Source organism: Falco biarmicus, chromosome 1, assembly GCF_023638135.1.
Source record: "Falco biarmicus isolate bFalBia1 chromosome 1, bFalBia1.pri, whole genome shotgun sequence".
Classification (NCBI taxonomy): domain Eukaryota; kingdom Metazoa; phylum Chordata; class Aves; order Falconiformes; family Falconidae; genus Falco; species Falco biarmicus.
This window is the reverse complement of record NC_079288.1, coordinates 82,953,358-82,970,430: the sequence shown is the minus strand read 5'-3', so window position 1 is coordinate 82,970,430 and position 17,073 is coordinate 82,953,358. Positions and strand designations below refer to the sequence as shown.

The window sequence follows — 17,073 nt, the reverse complement described above, 5'->3', positions numbered from 1 at the left end:
ATTTCATGAGAACTGCACTTCTGGGGAGACAGATGGGAAACACCTGGTCAAGATTAAAAGCAGAGCAATCACAGGAAGACGACCTTCTCCTGTCATCACATTTCATGGCTACCTTTGTCTCAATGTCTTCAGCACAAATGCTCTAACACTTGCTGTGGGCATGTGGGGAGAGCAGCTTACCTGGGCTGCAGGTCCCATTAAACAGCCATAGTGATAAGGTTGCCATTCTGCCTCAGGCAGTTGCTTCAGGGCTGCTCTGGGCTGTGCTCTGTCTTGGGCCCTTTTGTGGATGAGCAGTTCAAGGCTCTTGAGCCTCATCCAGCTCATGGAAGGGTTCTGCCTGTCCTGCTGCCTCTTCTGCTGGGCACTTGGGAGGACATGTGTCTGTGCATGTCTAAACTTGTACCTATGAGCCACCTATATTATGTGACCCACAAGAAACTATCCGAAGTGTTAGATCAGCCTGAATAACACCATCTGGCTCCTAAAATCTACCTGCAGAATTCATGGTGACACTTGAAAGAGAAAGATGGATGCTGGAGCTGCCCTGAGGCTAAAAGGCTTTGGGTTTAGTGATATATTTCAGGGGAAAACATTGAGTGGTTTCAATGCGGTTGCACGGCTGGAGAATGAGAGCAAAACTGGTGGCTATATGGAAATTAATTGATGGTCAGTGTTTAGATTTCACTGAGCATGTCCCTCTGCAAAAATCCCCACTATCCTAGTCAGTATTTTTTCTGGAAGTCACAGCAGAGGGAGAGGTCAGGGACATAATGGACTCAGGCGCTGAATGAGACTTTCTCCCTTCCAGATGATCCATGTAGGTCTCAGCTGAAGCACGTTGGCAGAGCAGCTTGGAAGCAGTTTGCATCTTCCCTGGTTAATTGCACCTGTTTTGCAGCTGAACAAAAGATTCCACTTTCCAGGTTTATTGTTTTCACTCTGCTCATAAGGATTTCGGTCAAAACAGAAGGATGTTGCTATTTAGAAAGAACATTAATAATTAAATTGAGATACTCCAAGGAATACACCCCATAAGGCTGGGTTTGTTGAATTTAAGTAGATCATAATAATTTCCATGGCAACGTACTGCTGTCCTATATACAGAAGGGGTCTTCCCTGTAGGATCTAAAGCAGAAAGGAAGCTGTTACTTAAAAGAGATACCTTAACACAGAAAATGGAATAGTTACCTGCATAAATGTTGTAGGAATTTTCTCATGCTTGTTATATTGTACTAGCCTTTTTTCATAGCTGTCAGAATGCAATCAGTCAAACCAATCCCCTGCTGACTCTAATGATTTAGGGGGAAAATGGTGATCTAATGATCCTTTTTCAGAACATAGGCTCTCTCTCTCACAAATACATCCGTATCTGTGTATATATATAGCTGTAACTGTCTTGAATCTGTAACATAGACTACTGTGGTAATTTTGAACAGGCCTACTAGAATCTCTGTGTTGCCTAGACCTGTGTTTGTGATATTAGTCTCCCATCTCACAGCATTAGATAAAGCTTGTTTCATCTATTTGGATAGCATTTTGAGATTTTTGTATATGGTGTGTTCTGTTACAGCTGATTGTTAGTCAGGAATTTGTAATGGTGGTCTAGCACCTGAACACTTGAAGATAATTGAGTAATCACACATCCACTTAGAAGTTTTGGAGATCCTTAGATCTAACACAGGGGTCCTCAAACTACGGCCCACGGGCCGGATACGGGGTATTTACACACACCCCCGCCAGGGGTTGGGGGGGGAAACCAAGCAGCCGCAGATGACTGCCTGCCACTGCATCCGCGCGCCGGCCCCCTGGTTACAAAGTTTGAGGACCCCTGATCTAACAGGAATTGCACCAGCACTTTTTCTCTAATCTAGCAATCAAATAAGTGATCATCATTTTAGACACTTAAAAAAGCCTTACAGAGACATGGGCAGAGTTACAGAATCCTTGTGAAATGAAAAGTGGTCATCCAAACAGAAAAGATGGAATTTAATAGAAAAGTTCATGATGTAACCTTCTAACAAAAAAGCCACAGTATATGAGTGGGGTAAAATTGTTCATATCTGGAATAATTGCAGCTTCTTTGTTTGTCAGTGGAAGTAGGCTAAGTGGTGCATCACCAAATTTTAACAAGAACGGCCACAAAAATTCCTAGTCCTGGCTTATGGTAAACCTGAAGGGTCAAGGGTGGATGTTCTGCAGGCAGAATAAATAGCTGGAAAATGCTGACTGAATGCAAACCTCAGTCATTTCTCATCCCTAAGGCAATACCAGAGCTTCAAGCTGTGTTAACTGGTGCAGCTCTGCTCAAGTCAGTGAATGGATAAATCTACCCAGGTCAGAATCGAAACTGAAGTTGTGTTTGTGGCTCAGAACGGTGAGGGCTTTGTAGAGCGTGCCAGCTAGATCCTAGAAAATTGAATATTATGGGACAGGAACTGGCCAGTTCGAGATAACAGAGGACTTTGGTTCCTTACAAGCCTCATGTTAAACTGCCCTTTGAATGGTGACAAATTGAGGACAGAGGGCTCCCAAAGATATGATTCTGTCAGGACAGTTATTTTATTCTTTCTTTCATTATAGTGTTGGGAATTTCATCACTAGATTTGGAATATGGCTTTGCCTGCACTTCAACAACCAAAACCAATCAAATGGGCCACCCCAAAGCCCTTTATCAAGATATCTCTGACATCAGATCTGGAGCACTCTGTTGAGCTTCACTATTGTTAATACCCACTGAAAGCTGAAGATTTCTCTTCAGATTCAGTCTAAAGAATCCTAATGCCTTACAGCAGACCACCCAAGCACATATATTTTAAAAGCTACTTTAACAGTGTCAGACAGGGAGAAACTCTGTCATCTCTCATGCTTCATCCCTGTACCCTTACGTGAAGATCTGTTACAGATCTGGTGCAGCACATTGCAGCATGCTAGCTAACCATGGCCTGCTGCCATTAGCTCTTTGGTTGCATCCCTGATCCTGACTATCTTAAATCAGTGTTGCTTTGCAGACTTTCCAGAATTGGGAATCCCAGGGGCTCACTGACAGCCATTTCCAGAGCCCAAGGGGGTGTGGCACATGGCTGATGATACAGACCCTATGCATATTTCTACAGAGTATTCCTAGATCACTACAGAAAGAGCAGAGCTGGTTAAGAGACTGTGTACAGCCAGAGTGAAAGATCTTGCCAGATGTCCATGGGGCAGGACATGCATTTTAATTACAAAAATACTATGCCAGATTTTGCATGGTACTTGAAACCAAACCAGTCTGCTTTCCTTGTAGTTTCTGTATGATTCCTAGTTAATCTCATGTAAATTCACTCTGTAAAATATCTGTCTTCTCCGCCCTGCCCCCCTCCCCAGATTTACTTACAGATTAGATATTTTTCCCCTCTTTGCTGTAGTGTGTGTCCTCAGGTTTTTGTACTCAGATATGCTATACAGCCACTGGAACAGCGCAGTGTTCTTTTTCAATTAATATTCTGCTGAAGTTTGCAGATACTTGGGTGTAACAAATCAGATCCCTATTCAAAAACTATTGTGTTTTAGGTATATTCTTGAAACCAAGAAACCTCACTCTGGGCAGTCAGTTCATAAATGGGCCCAGTCTGTGAAGATCCAGTTCTCGAGGCACATTTTATTACAGCTGCATGTTTTGTTTGAAACAACCATTTCATTTCAAAATAGCAATGCTTTGTTTCTGGAGAGTGGCACTTACCACACCGTCATCCTTCTGTGTGAATCTTCTTGCCTGAGAAGGAGAACAAACACTGGACTGTGGCATTTCAACCAGCAGTATTACAATGAATAAGAAGTGATGGAAAAGCATACATAAGATAGCAGGCAGTGTGGGCGTTCCCACAAAAAGTACAAGCTGCCTTCTCAAGCTGCTTACTTAGAAATCTCTAACGGACTTGGAAGCATTGGCTGTCTTTCCTTTTGCTTTCTTCTAAAGTTATTTCTGTGAAGTCTCCATCTGGCTCCCCTAAGCCTCAGTTTGTATTTCTTTTTATATTTTGAGTAGATGCCAGCTGCAAGGTATATATGTGTAAGAGAGGTGAGAAGGGAAAAGAGGTGAAGTCAGTAAGCCAAAAGAAAGAGAAGAGGCAAAGCCTTTACCACTCTGAATTGTACAAGGCACTGGCTTTTTATCCAAGCCTGAAACAAAGAGGTATTCCTTACGGTGTAAGAATGGAGCTATGCCTGTGTCATAGGCTTTGATCTGAACACATTTGTGTTTGGGCAAATACAGAATAGAAGAGAGTGGCATGGCTTATCCTTTTACTCTCTAATGCTCTCAGCCAAAGCCTGAAATTCAGAAAGATATGAGAAGTCTGGAAGACACCAAAATTGAATGCAAATGGGAACATAACATCTTCTGTCAGCACAAAGATTGAGTATCTGGGTAGCAATACTGTTGTCTGGAGGCATTAAAAAACCCTGAGTCAAACCCGTTCACCTCTTTACTAAGTTGTAAGGCTGGATTTAAAATCCCAACTTTTATAATATGTGCATATATATATTTATTTATATGTGCATCAGATCCTTTGATGTGTACTCTGAACCTGTGTGCTCTTTTCTGGGAAACCGTTAATTCTGAGAATTTATTTTGAATTGAGATGTTTCTACAATCACTTCCGAGAAATCACCTGATGAGATTAAATGAACAAAAGTGAGAATTGGCAGTACTGCGATACTAAGCTGTGCTCGCACAGTAAGATCATCTAAGTGTAATGATGAAGGTGAGGAAGGCTAGTACAGAAGCGTAGCCTGGAAATTGCAACTTCTGTTCCCAGATCTCACATTGGCTCTACCAGGGCTGTGACCTTTTGTCACCTGTGACGGCAACCATTTAATTTCCAGCATGGTCAATGGAACCTGTAGGTATTCATAATCTCTGAAAACTGCCTGTTGTCTCAGGCTTCTCTAAAGTTTTTTACCCTAGGAATCTCTCTGTTAAAAATCTATCGTTTCCAATTTGTGTTGTGAAGCTCTCCGTATGAAGTGCTATACCGTGAGCTGCTTCAGTAGATACCTGTCCTTGCTATTAAGTCTTTCCTGCACTTTAGGTCATAGCTGGTTGTTCAAAAGTGTGATGCAGATTAATAGTAATAGCGCTATGTAAATTGGTGGAAGCTAAAAGAAACCCCTTCCTCTGTCTTATCTTTAGTTAAAGACCCAAAGTGCACTTCCTGAAACACTACAGAGACTCAAATCTAGAGTCCTTGTTGTACCAGGAAGACATTTAACCTGTTAAGCTTTAGGGAGGAGCTATGGTAAGATAGGACAGCATCAGAAATTAAAAAATACATCAGATGTTGGTCAAAAAATACAAAACCTGGAGATACTTAATGAGATAAAATTATTTGGGAAGAGCAGGGAAAAATTGTCTTTTTTTACACAACTGTGTGTTCAGTTGTGGGATGAATTGTGATGTAGGAAAGTTAAACAGATGCAGACATTCCAAAGTTCAGAAGAGAAGCCTTGCATTTTAAGAAACATCCCAGAGTGCTGAGGAAATGTGTCTAAATTCCAGTATTTCTTTCTTGGTGTATACATTTGTGCATATATACTCTTTGTTGAGCAAACCCAAGATATTTTAGAACCCTGTATGCTGACTGCATGAGTTATATCTGTCACATGCACCAGCAAAGTGAATTGCAAATCAGAAATTTTTAACTTGGGCTGTGGTTCTGGGCAACAAGCAAGTGTTACTGAGGGAATGGCATGAATTTTAGAGGCTACGTAACTGCATCTCCTCCTAAGAGTGTATTAGTACACCCACACTGTATGCTGGTATGCTCCAAGCCAGAAACACTGGCAATATCCTGCCCAACCCCGGCAAGTTAAAGGCACAACAGATGCAGCTTTTGCATGTCAGCACTGGGTGATGGATGCCCAACCAGGGGAATACTCAGCTGGGCCTATGAGAAACCAATCTGTTAAATGGGGATACAAGAACTTAACTGTTTCCCAAAGGCTTGGAGAGAACTAATTGAGGATGGTAAGACTTACAGAGGTGCTGATATTACTTTGCCTAAAGTCCTGCTATGCACTCAGTTATAGTCCTGGAAAGCCTCTTAGAATTAGTAGGTTGGAGAAATTAAAGCTTCTGGAATCCTGGGGTATGTATTTGTTCTGTTACTAACATAGGTGAACCCTTTGAAAGTGCTGAATATAGTTCTTTTTAGATTGTCAAGCATTGGAACAGGCTGCTCAGAGAAGTGGTTGAGTTGCCATCCCTGGAGATATTTAAAAGATGTGTAGATGTGGTGCTCAGGGACATGGTTTAGTGGTGGGCTTGGCAGTGCTGGGTTAATGGGTTGACTCAGTGATCTTAAAAGTCTTTTCCAGCCTAACCAATTCTATGATTTTATGATTTAATCTTTCTTCATTTAACCTGCAAATACAACTTCTAAAGGATGAATTTGAGGACTGTGGTGGAGATTGTCATTTAAGGAAGCCCTTTAAATAATTTTTAGTTTAATCAAGGCTTTGCTGGACTTTGCAGCCTATGATCCTTTTAAAAATGATCACAGCATGACTGTTAGCCATGTGTATGGTAATTTACTTTCTCCACGAGGTTCCCAGCTCCAGCAAAAGAAAGGATGTGTCATTTTACCTTCAGATATATACCACGGGCTATGGTGTTTGGCACAGAAGTAATGATAATGACCTCCCTACTGGTGGCTTCATGTAAGAATAGATCATGCAACAGCATTACCATAAAGCCATTATATTTTACAGTGACACTGTGCAGTTAATGACATGAAGCCTTAGACTGTGAATATGTGGCAGTAGAGATAAGGGGAATCTAGCTGTTCTCCTTGTAGCTTACCAAAAATGGCTGAGCCAGAGAAACTAAGCAATAAGTGTTTTATTATTATTATGAATAATATTAATTTTATCTCCCTAACCCACTTTGCTAAAGCTGTTTGCTAACAGCAGCCCTGTCCATGTTAAGTCCCAGAGCTAAGATAGCGTGGTACTATTCTTCACATACGTCCCTTGGCAGTCAAGTTTTGTTTTACAGGTAGCTAAATAGGGTTTGTACTACTGCAACAGCTCATTTGGAGTAGGCTAAACCCAGCATTTTCAGAATCCTGCTGTAGCATGACATCTATTATTGTCATACCACGAACCCAGCTTAGCTCCTTGGGGACAGACAGCACCACTTGCAAAGGGAAGGGTGTGGTGTGGCTGAGCAAGAAGGTTCTCCAAGCAGCAAGGAAAAGTCTCCGCATCATTCAGGGAGCGGGTGCCTGGCTCTTCTGCACCTCTGGTGATAGGAAAGGTGCAGTGCTGTTCTCTTCCAGATATTAATACAGGACTGGTTTAGTAAGAGGGTTAGTCAGCAGATAGAGGAAAATGGTTGTTCCTCTCTATGTAGCAAGTGTGAGAGTGTCTGGCTGGAGTAGTGCGTTTCATTTGAATCTCCGTAGAGTAAGGAGGGCACCAGCAGAGTGTGGTGAGTCCAGAGGAAAGGAACTGGAGCACATGGTGCACCAGGAGAGGTAAGTGGGCTGAGTTTGCTCAGCCCAAACAAAAGATGTTGAGGAGAAGGTCTTATTGCTGTCTTCAAAAATGTGACAGGTTGTTACAGAGAAGATAGAACCAGGCTTTTTGTGGAGGTGCACGGTGAAAAGGTGAGAGACAATGGAAAGAAGTAACAGCAAAGAAAATTCTGTTTGGTTATAAAGAAAAAATTCTTCAAAGCGAGGTTAAGCAAACACTGGAACAGGGGTCCAGGGATGGAGATACTGAACATCTGACTGGACAGGGCCTGGAGCAACCTGATGTAAACTCGAAGCTGGTCGTGTTTTGGATTAAAGACTTGTAGAGATCTCTTCCTACCTAAATTACTCTGTGATTCTAGTCTAAAGGACACATTTCTATTTCTTATATTACGTTTGCCATTCTTTGACTTGAATGGTTTTCAGTTGCACACTACATGATATCCACCGCATGGGTTTTGCTCTTTTTCTTAGATGGGAGAGTGCAGGCAAGAAAGGTGTTTCCAATGGTTTGGTTTAGTGTTGATGGGCTTTTTAAATATCTAAGTTGCTATTTGTTGATACAGGAGAAAATGGCCTGATGATTTACATCTTGCAAGGGACCTGTGCTGCTCTTTAGGTGCTGGGTGAGTCTGGTTCCTCCAGAGTCAACACTAGAAAAAATTCTCTTACTCTCCAATAAGTGCTATTGACGAAGCTCCTTGGTAGCACAGAAGCCAAAGCATTTCTGACCCCTGTGTTCTTCACGAGAACTTCAGCAGATTCAGTAGGTATTTCACTTCCTGACCATTGTAGACTAAGATATGAAAGAGCAAGATGTGAAACAAGACTACACAGGGTGCCACTACTGTCATGTTGGTGTGCTTTTCATTTCATGTGTGAGCCCTAGTCCACCATCCACCCATGCATCCCATAATAAGTTTCTTACCCCTATAGGTACTAACCACCCCCAGTCTGTACGATGGTCTGGAAAGCCTCTCCTATTAGCTCATCTTGATGGCTGCCACTCATGGGGCTGATGACAGCCTGGGACAGCCCTAAGAGGTGCTGGGTTAAGGTATTATTTAGGCTCCCCTACCTGCTGTTTTTTGTCACTTATCCTAACACTGTGTTTTAAGATTAAGCACTAAATGGTCATGTTTCTTCAAATTTCTTTTAATTAGAGACAAATAATTTCACTGGTAGTTGAAACTGCATTCAGAGGTGTAGCCGGAAGCTCTGATTGATTATACATTAGTGGTCCATGGCTTCAGTACAGAGGCTTGTTTCCCTCAGATTTCCTCTCCTTTATGTCTAGGTTAGACTGGAGGCTGGTCTATATCAGTTTAGCTCCAGCTGGAGATCCCTTTCTGCTTGTTTATCTCAGTTGTACGATGCATTTCATTAAGAAGCTGTTATTAGCTGTATAAAATGGAGGGATTAAAAAGCATGAATGACATGAGAAAAGACCCTGGAGGAAAGAACTCTATTAAATTCACACTAGAAATCTTGGTGAAGTGCATGTGAGAAAAGACTAGAAGTCTGTTTTTTTCAAGCTGTATGACAGTGTCTCATTTTCCTTTCTTTACTTAGAAAAAAAAAAGACAAAAAAAGAAAAAAGGCAGGTCCTCGTAAAAAAAGCAGGTGTCCCGCCCCTCCCTAAAATGTTGTAGTACCCAGAAGAAATGCTGATATGTTTCTGTGGGCCATGATGGAAATGCGGTTTGCATGGCCTGTGAACTCCCTGCAATGTCACAGCTGTTATATATAGCATGTGGCATTCTGATACCCATACTAACGAAACTGTTAAGATGGCCTGAATATTCTGAAATTACCTGTAGAATCATCTTGCCTTAGTTTTCCTACACTCTTGCTTTAAAACTGGAGTTAAAAACTCGGTACTGTCCATGCCTCTGACATGAGCTTCCTGTATAATTTCAACTGGGTCTCACTGTTCTTACCATTTAAAATAGATGTAAAACACAAATGAGACAGGAATAATCAGAATTCAATGGATATGCAATCAGCTTTAACATTCAAGTCACTAGTGTTTATGCTGCACTTCGAAATGCTTCTTTGAAATATGTTAGCAAAATGAGAAGACATGCTTTAAAGGTGGGTGAGGTTATTTTTTGTTTGGTTTTTTTACGTAACTAAGAATTAGACACCAGCTCTGGAATTCTGTGCTCTGGAAGCACAGAGCTTGCAATTGAGTTGGGTCCCATGTGTTTTCAGTGTGGCCGGTCCCTCCAAATGTTTGGTCTTCTAGTTTTTCAAGTTAATGTTCCTAGGGTCCTCAAAGACAGAAGTTGAGGTCAGCTACTGACAGAAGTAGTTATGCTGTTTGTTGTTAATTTACTAACATATTTATAGAAATGTCCAGACAGTAGTAAGATTTTCTCCTCAGGCTGATTTGTACCACGCGGGCCATGATTGTGCTTGATACCTGTTCCTATGCCAAACTACTTCTTTAGCTAGTGTAGAGATCTAACTGGGGGTTCTGTCCTCCTCCCAAGGGATTCTGGAGATCTCTGAGACCTGGTGCTACTCAGAGCAGCCTTGAGACTGCTTGGTTTGTTTCAGTGGATTAAACCATTGGTAACCCATGGGAAGTCAACATTTTTCATGGCTTTAGCTGAATGTTTGGGCCAAAGAGGTCTTTGGATTTGGCTTTTCAATTACATCAGTGAGCTAAAATATTTCTGGCACTTAGTTAAGCACTTCTAGTAATATTCTGTCCCTGGGAAGCCTAAGTAATGTTTCTGTAAGGACATCCTGTTGCAATTTATTTGAATGAGTTATAATTTCATTTAATTTTTTATTCTTGTTTTCTGTCTCATGAGTACTACACTAGACGTCTAAAGCTGTTGTTCAGTGAGGAGTAGACAAGCAGGAGCTCTTGTGTTTCTCACCACGTCCTCAGACAGTTAGGGGTGATGGTGAAGGTCTTCCATAACCTGAACTGAGTTTTCAGGTACACAGGATGTAGGATTATGCTCTATATTGGGCTTTCTGTATGTCTTTATGCTTCCTAGAAGTTGATTCACATAACATCAATTAAAATAACTCCAAAACAATACTTGCAGCATGATCTTTGTGGTTTTGGATGAAAATAATGCAGAGTTTCTTTGTTGATATGCAATCCATATTTTGTACCTTTTTTAGCCTAGAAATTAGTTTGGTTAGGTTATACATCTCTTTCTGTTCCGTTTTGTATCACGAGCCTACCATAAATGTGTAGGCTAACTCACAATACAGATTTTTAGACCATCTGTCATCTCTGGATTATAATGTCAGTGCTTCTAAAAAAGCCTTTTTCCACATAAACATCCCCTCTCCAGAGTCAGGAAAAGCAGCCCTTCCTATCTAAAACATACCATTTACTTTTCAAATTGCCATTTATTTGGCTTGGAAAAAGACAGGGCTCTCAAAGCAGGAACTATACGGTCAGTGCTGGATAAGGGAAAACATCAGGGGCACACAGATGCTAAGCCCTGCGTTTTTGGAGCGGTAAAGTTGGGTGAAGATCTGACCCGGTCACATAGCACAGAATGTTTTCTTTTCTAAAAGGCATAGGTTTTATTTGCCTCAGTATCACGCTTTGATGAATTATTTCTTTTCCCCCGAAAGGGTCTGAATGAAGTGGTGGGCTGTGCCAGTACTGGGAGAAAGCTCAGTGCCGCGGACTGCTTTCTCCTGCGATCCTGCCGAGCCGAAGCAGGGAGCGGGGAGGAGCAGTGACAGGGAAATTGCCTCCAATGAGGCCCACGAAACACTATCTCTTGCAGGCAGCTGCTTGGAGCCTTGTGCATGTGCCAGGCGCAGCCTTCCTATCAACCCGCAGCTTTTCACCCATGGCTCGGGGCCCCACACCAGCCCTACGCACTCTCCATGCAGACTATTCCTTTAGAACATTGCTTCAGGGGCAGACAATTTCCCCTTCCCTGCTCATCAGCAGCCCACCAACACTGGGCCAGGCAGCTCCACTGAAGGCACTGCAAGTAGAACGCACCAGCTTAGTAAGCCATCTACCTGCAGTAAATTTGCTTCCTAAAATAGCTGGAAAGCCGTGGGGTATTTTTATAGCAGCTACACAGGCCTTTTCTGTTCTGAAGGACTGTAAAGAAAACTGAGGCGTTAGCTTATCTGTAAACTGGTGCAACTCCACCTGAGTTTGAAGACATCCTGGAACAATAGCCCTGGGAAGGGTGAAGTACTGCTTCATCTTGGTTGGGCTTTAAATATGATACTAAAGGGTGTCAGTGTAAATATCAACCCTGCGAGACCCTTGACCGCTGGTAGTATTAGTAGGAATATCAGGTTTTAGTAGTCATCATGTCCATTATCTTAACAATCCCAGTATTTTACAGGGTGTCTCCATCAGTAGTATTGTTACTTTAGTGCTTTTGTCTTCTGCCTGTAACAAGAAGCAGGGAAAATGAAATCGTATTTACTTTCTTTAGATAAGTCTGGATGTAGGATCTCAACGTGAGTAAATGTAATAGTTGTGTGATAGCTCCAGGCTGGCCAAGGCCTCTTCCCCCACCCATGCCCCTTGCTATGTCTCTTCACCTGTTTGTGCCTGGCCATCTTCCAGCTCCCATGTGAGGAATGCCCTGGCTGAGGAGGAGAAAATAAAAGGTGGTGTCAACTGTACAGGAGTATGTGCTGCTTTGGGAAGATCAAGACTGCTTAAATTAGAAGCATCAAGGACAGCCCTAGCTCTCGCTATTTCTGCTGGAAGGACAGTTGGGTGTCTACCCTGCAGTTACACCAAGAGGAGCAATTATTAGGTTTCATCAGCTGTTACGCTACATTAACCAAGATGAAGTTTGCAGTTTGCTTCTGTAGTAGCCTGGCTGAGAAATTAGAGGTGGATCTGGATGGAAGGCAAAACGTCTTTGTGTTAGACACTGAGTTCTTCTGGGCCTGCCTTCTCTTCCTTGGCACTGTGGGTGTGCAGGGTGCTTCAGAAGTGCTCATGAGGGCAACTTCTCAGCAGCTGAGAAGAGCTAAGCAGATCACCCACCGAGGAGGTGGGGAGGAATGTTTCCTAAAGCAGAAGCATGTGCTGGGTGACTGTTCAAGTGGAGCTTTACACCTTGTTAATACCTGTGGAGGTGGTGCATGACTGGCCAAGTGACAGGGGTGCAGCTGTGCAGTTGTCCTCAGCAGCATTGAACCGTCCCCATGAGGATGTTTGATTTGAGTTGCAAATGGAGTTTGAAATGAGCCTGATCTGTCTCAGGGGTGTCAGGGCCCAGTGCTTTCTTTGGGTGGATGTCTTTGTCACTGAGGCACCTTGCGCCTTTGGTATTCTCCAGGTGTATTGGAGTGTCAGGCTGGCATGGCCATGTATCAGTGTCTCCTGGGGCCCAGGGTGGGCATGGTGACAGCTATCACCCTGAAGGTGAACGGGGAAGTTCCTGACTGACCTGGAGCCACTGCGCAGGACCTATTCTGCTGCAAAATGACCACAAAGAATCTGCAGGAGCCATCTCCCAGGGAATATCAGCCTGGAGCCTCCTCTGCAGCTGTGGTGCTTCCTCCACTCCAGTCTCTTCTTGGATATCAGGCATTTGGCCTGTCAAGGGGCTGACATTGCACAATGTCAGAGAAAGGGTCACTGCTTATTTTCACATCCCCAGCTGTTGCATTTAAACTGAGAACCTTTGGTACAAAGACAGTGCCGTTTATTTTTAATCTGTGGCAGCCGTTTATTTTTAATCTGTGGCACTGTGAAAACATTAATTAGGACTGATGATAAGGAATGCAAACCTATTGGCACCCTTGGTGGTTTCAGCAAGGAATGCTGGTGTGGTAACAGCTCAGCTGCTGCTCCATGCATAAGAAGCACACACTAGCCAGTGAACACGTTGAGGAAAGAGGAAATATTTCAGTGATTCCTAAATGTGTCCACTCCTGTGTTTGAGCAGAAGTTTGCTATCTTGGCTGCTGTGCGTCGATGATATGGAAACATTAGTTATTTATGGGCAAAATAAGGGCTGTTCTATTTGTGTTGCGGTAGTGAAGTGTTCTAAATGTTTGGGCAGCCCAAACAGCGCTGGTGGCATGGTAACTAGATGAGCAAAACTTGGATGTCTTGGATTGTGAACAGCACTGTGATGGTGTATTCATAACAGTAGGTTACAGAAAATACCTGTGTGGTTAAAAATACTCAAGAACATGGATCTGCAGGCATTTCTGGAGGTAACCTGAGTCCTGGCCAGTAATCCTGAGAATTACTGAGAATCTGTCAATTTATTTCAGTGGCTGCTGTACAGAATGTGAGAGTTAATTTAGCAGGTAAATGGCTTTAGGACCAGGCGCCTCACAAGGAAAACACATTACCAAATCATCAGAACTCAAGATGTCATTTGGGCCCTCCCAGGTCCTGGTGGCAGCTCTGATGCTGATCCCCAGGCTATAACTTAGATACTATTAAGAGTATTGTCACATCTGGGTTAGCCTGTGCTCTCTGATGGTTAGATCACTGTGCCAGCAGATCTGGAGAAGAAATAGAGGATAAAATAGCCAGGGGTGGCTGTGGTTGTACTGGTAAGTGGAGACAGAAGGAGGTTTGGTGACAATGCGGCTGCTCCCCTCGAGTATGACAGAGATTGCTAAAGAGGAGCCAACAGTTCAGTTGCATTACTATTCCCCTGATAATCGGGAAACCCCACAACATGGGAAGTTTCATCCTTTCCTGTCTCATTTAGTGGTAAACTAGAATAATGAAAACCAAACCCAAAATCCTATATCATTTATATAAATAAATACAGTTAATTCCACAGATTAATTCTTGGTGATAAAGAGGGTTTCTGCCCTCCTTTTTGACTTTGTCCTCTTGAATCAGTTGAATATCCCCTTACACTATATCAGGAGTAGGAGCAAATACCTTCGGTCATTTGCCTTTGCTGCAAAAGAAACAATTGCAGCATTTACAATCGCTCTTAAGGATCTTCCCCGGTGTGTTTCCACATGCTTTCTTTGCCCTTCTCCTTTCCTCCTCTGCCTCCACTGTGTCCCTTTGACAAAGGATGACCGGAAGCGCATGTAGAGGTCCAGATTGGGGATTGCTGCTGCTGCTATGCCTAATAGGATTATAAGATTTTCAGCATTAATCCTTATCCTATTCTTTAGGCAGACTAACCTTTTACTTAGATTTTTGGCTTCTGTTGCACAATTAGTTGACTTCTCAATGATTTCTTTACAGCTGCTGTTGTGTCCTTTTTTCAAGGTGGTTGTAATTGATGTAGACCTCCAGCATGGAGCAATGTAAGGATTGTTAGACTGTTGTGGCTATTTGTTTAGTGCTGCAAGTGAGCTTTTCCAAACTCACTGATGAATCTCACTACTTCCTTGCCCTTCCCTGTACCCTGGGGGTATGTGTTTGTTTTAGCCCAGACTGTAGGAACACATCTCTGTCGCTTTTAAACATAGCAACTACTACATGAAGCTCTGGGAGGTTTGCTGATCAGGATGTCTGCTTCTGCTTTTGCACAGAGGGTGAGAGAGCCAAGGCTTTCCAGGGTACATAGCTCATTCAGAGGAGCTTTGAAAGATGGAAATGGGTGGGGAGAGTGGGTTGACTCTGTAGCCTAGTTTCATAAAGGAAATAAGGCTTAAGCAGTCTGTTTTTCCACTGCAGCCAACTTTTGGATCCGCAAAGTGATTGTGGCCAAAACAAATGGGTCAGAGAAGTCTCAAATATTAATTTTCTACAGTATTCATAAGAATTAGCTGCTGGATAGGAGATTGTATCATAGCAGTGTCTGCCAGGAGGTAAAAGCTGCAGTGTTAACTCTATAGGAAGGTCACTACTTTGGTTTGCCAGCTGGCAGGCACCAGCTAGGCAGTCAATGTGCGTACCACAGCAGTCATAGCGCATGTGGTTCCCAGGTCAGCTGGCTGTTGTGCGAGGGAGCCTGAGGGTCTGTGCTGCGATTCTGGGCATGTGTGAGGAAAGCTGAAGGTTCTGTGGTGTGGTTCACAGAACATCAGGTAGAACTGGAGTGTTGCAGAAGAAGATTAGAGAGATGAAGAGGAACTGGGGAATGACATGACTGGAATTTGTGTGGCTTGGGCTGCTAGCTCTCAGACTGTCAGCTGTCAGGATAACTGTCAGGGCACAGCTTGTTTTACAGGTGATGGGCTGATACACAGTGAGTGAGCAAGAAGCACAGGAGCTCCAGGGTGTGGGAGAAGACATACAAGGAATGGCAGAGTCAGAAGCTGGTGGCACTACAGTTGTTAAAGTAGAGAAGGGACTGAGGTGGGATGTGGTAAAAGACCAAACCAACAGTAGTTAGGAGCAACATTGCTCAGACATGGAAAGCAGTAAGTTACTTCAGCTTGGTAGGGAAGGGAGGTGAGGGATGATGGGGCAGAGGCAGGGAAGAGAGGTTTAAACAGTGTTGTGTCTAGGTGGGGTAGAGACCATGCGAAGGGGCTGGTAAGGAGACTTAGACAAGGAATGACTTAGTGGCTTGAGCAGAGGGACAATCAGTCAGCCTTGGTTTTGGGTATATTGTGTAGAAGGAGTGATTTGGCAGTAGTCTGAGCATGGGCATAAAGGAAGGCAGGAATCGATAATTTATATATTGAAGGAAGCTTGGATGAGGGGGAAGAGAGAAGTATTGTCTTCAGTGAGGGAGAGGAACTGAGGGAAGAGAGAGGGGATTGACATGTATGTTTTAATTAAATCAATTGTACTCAAGCCTGATCCAAAGCTCATTGAAGACAGTAACTTCAAGAGACTTGTTGGAACATGCCTATGTGCAGGTATTTGTCTTGAAAACTCTTAAGATGCTTTACAGAAATGCCTGAACAACTTTTGTCTTCCATTTGTAGGGTGTACCCAGAGGTTAAATGACTCCAAGCCACATAGTAAGCCACAGAAGTGGCAAGGCTGGGATCCAACATTCCTTAAAATAGTTTTCAGTCTGGTAAACCATAGCAGTAATAAATGTCCATATATGCATACAAGACAAATCAGTGAAACTCTCAGTCTCCAATTTAGGGAGAGCATATCACCTTATTAACTGTCCATGGCTCTGGATATGCAAAATTATTGTAGTTTCCTTCCCTCACAGAAGTTTTTTTCTAATGTTTATTGTCTGCAACTAATTCTTTTCTAGTGATCCTGTAAACGCTTTGCTTCTTCAGGATCCAGTTACTTTCTGTTACCAGCACAAACTGAGGAAATGAATATCAATCATTCAGCGATTATTTGCAGGAAATAAAAGCGTGAGATAGCAGCTGGCCTGGGACAAGAAGGAAGGACAAAAATGCGGTATTTTTTATAAGCAGAACCAAAAATGCTGTTCATGTGCTCAGATGTTAGTTTCTGAATATTGTGGAGCTTTCTTGCTTTTGTGAGCTTTACTTTCCTTGGATTAGGTCCTGCTGCTATTGAATGCAGAGGGGATATTTGCTATTAGCTTCAGTGAGAATAAGATCAAGCTATTGTCTGTGTGTTCTTCCTTGCCTTAACTGGTGCTGCTGTTTGTTAAGACACTGCAAGGGACGAAAATGCATTTGGTTTCCCAGAATCTTTCTGAGCATTTGTCTGATC

General features: G+C 42.9%; 1 protein-coding gene across 14 annotated transcripts in view; it reads left to right on the top strand.

Annotated features, from left to right (window-relative positions):
* The window catches only part of REEP1 (receptor accessory protein 1), a 70,528-nt gene that overhangs the window by 9,099 nt on the left and 44,356 nt on the right, over positions 1 to 17,073 (top strand). Inside the window, exon 2 of one of the 14 annotated variants that reach the window (XM_056341184.1) lies at positions 812 to 926. The exons of 10 other annotated variants lie outside the window; for them this stretch is intronic. Coding sequence is in view for 2 of the 4 variants with exons in the window: in XM_056341082.1 (XP_056197057.1) it covers positions 16,267 to 16,280 (14 nt within the window). In the remaining 2 variants the exon portion in view is untranslated. Of the gene's footprint in view, positions 1 to 811; positions 927 to 11,374; positions 11,534 to 14,718; positions 14,775 to 16,251; positions 16,281 to 17,073 lie in introns of those variants that run through there. 3 more of the 14 variants (XM_056341193.1, XM_056341092.1, XM_056341082.1) reach the window with 3 other exon arrangements.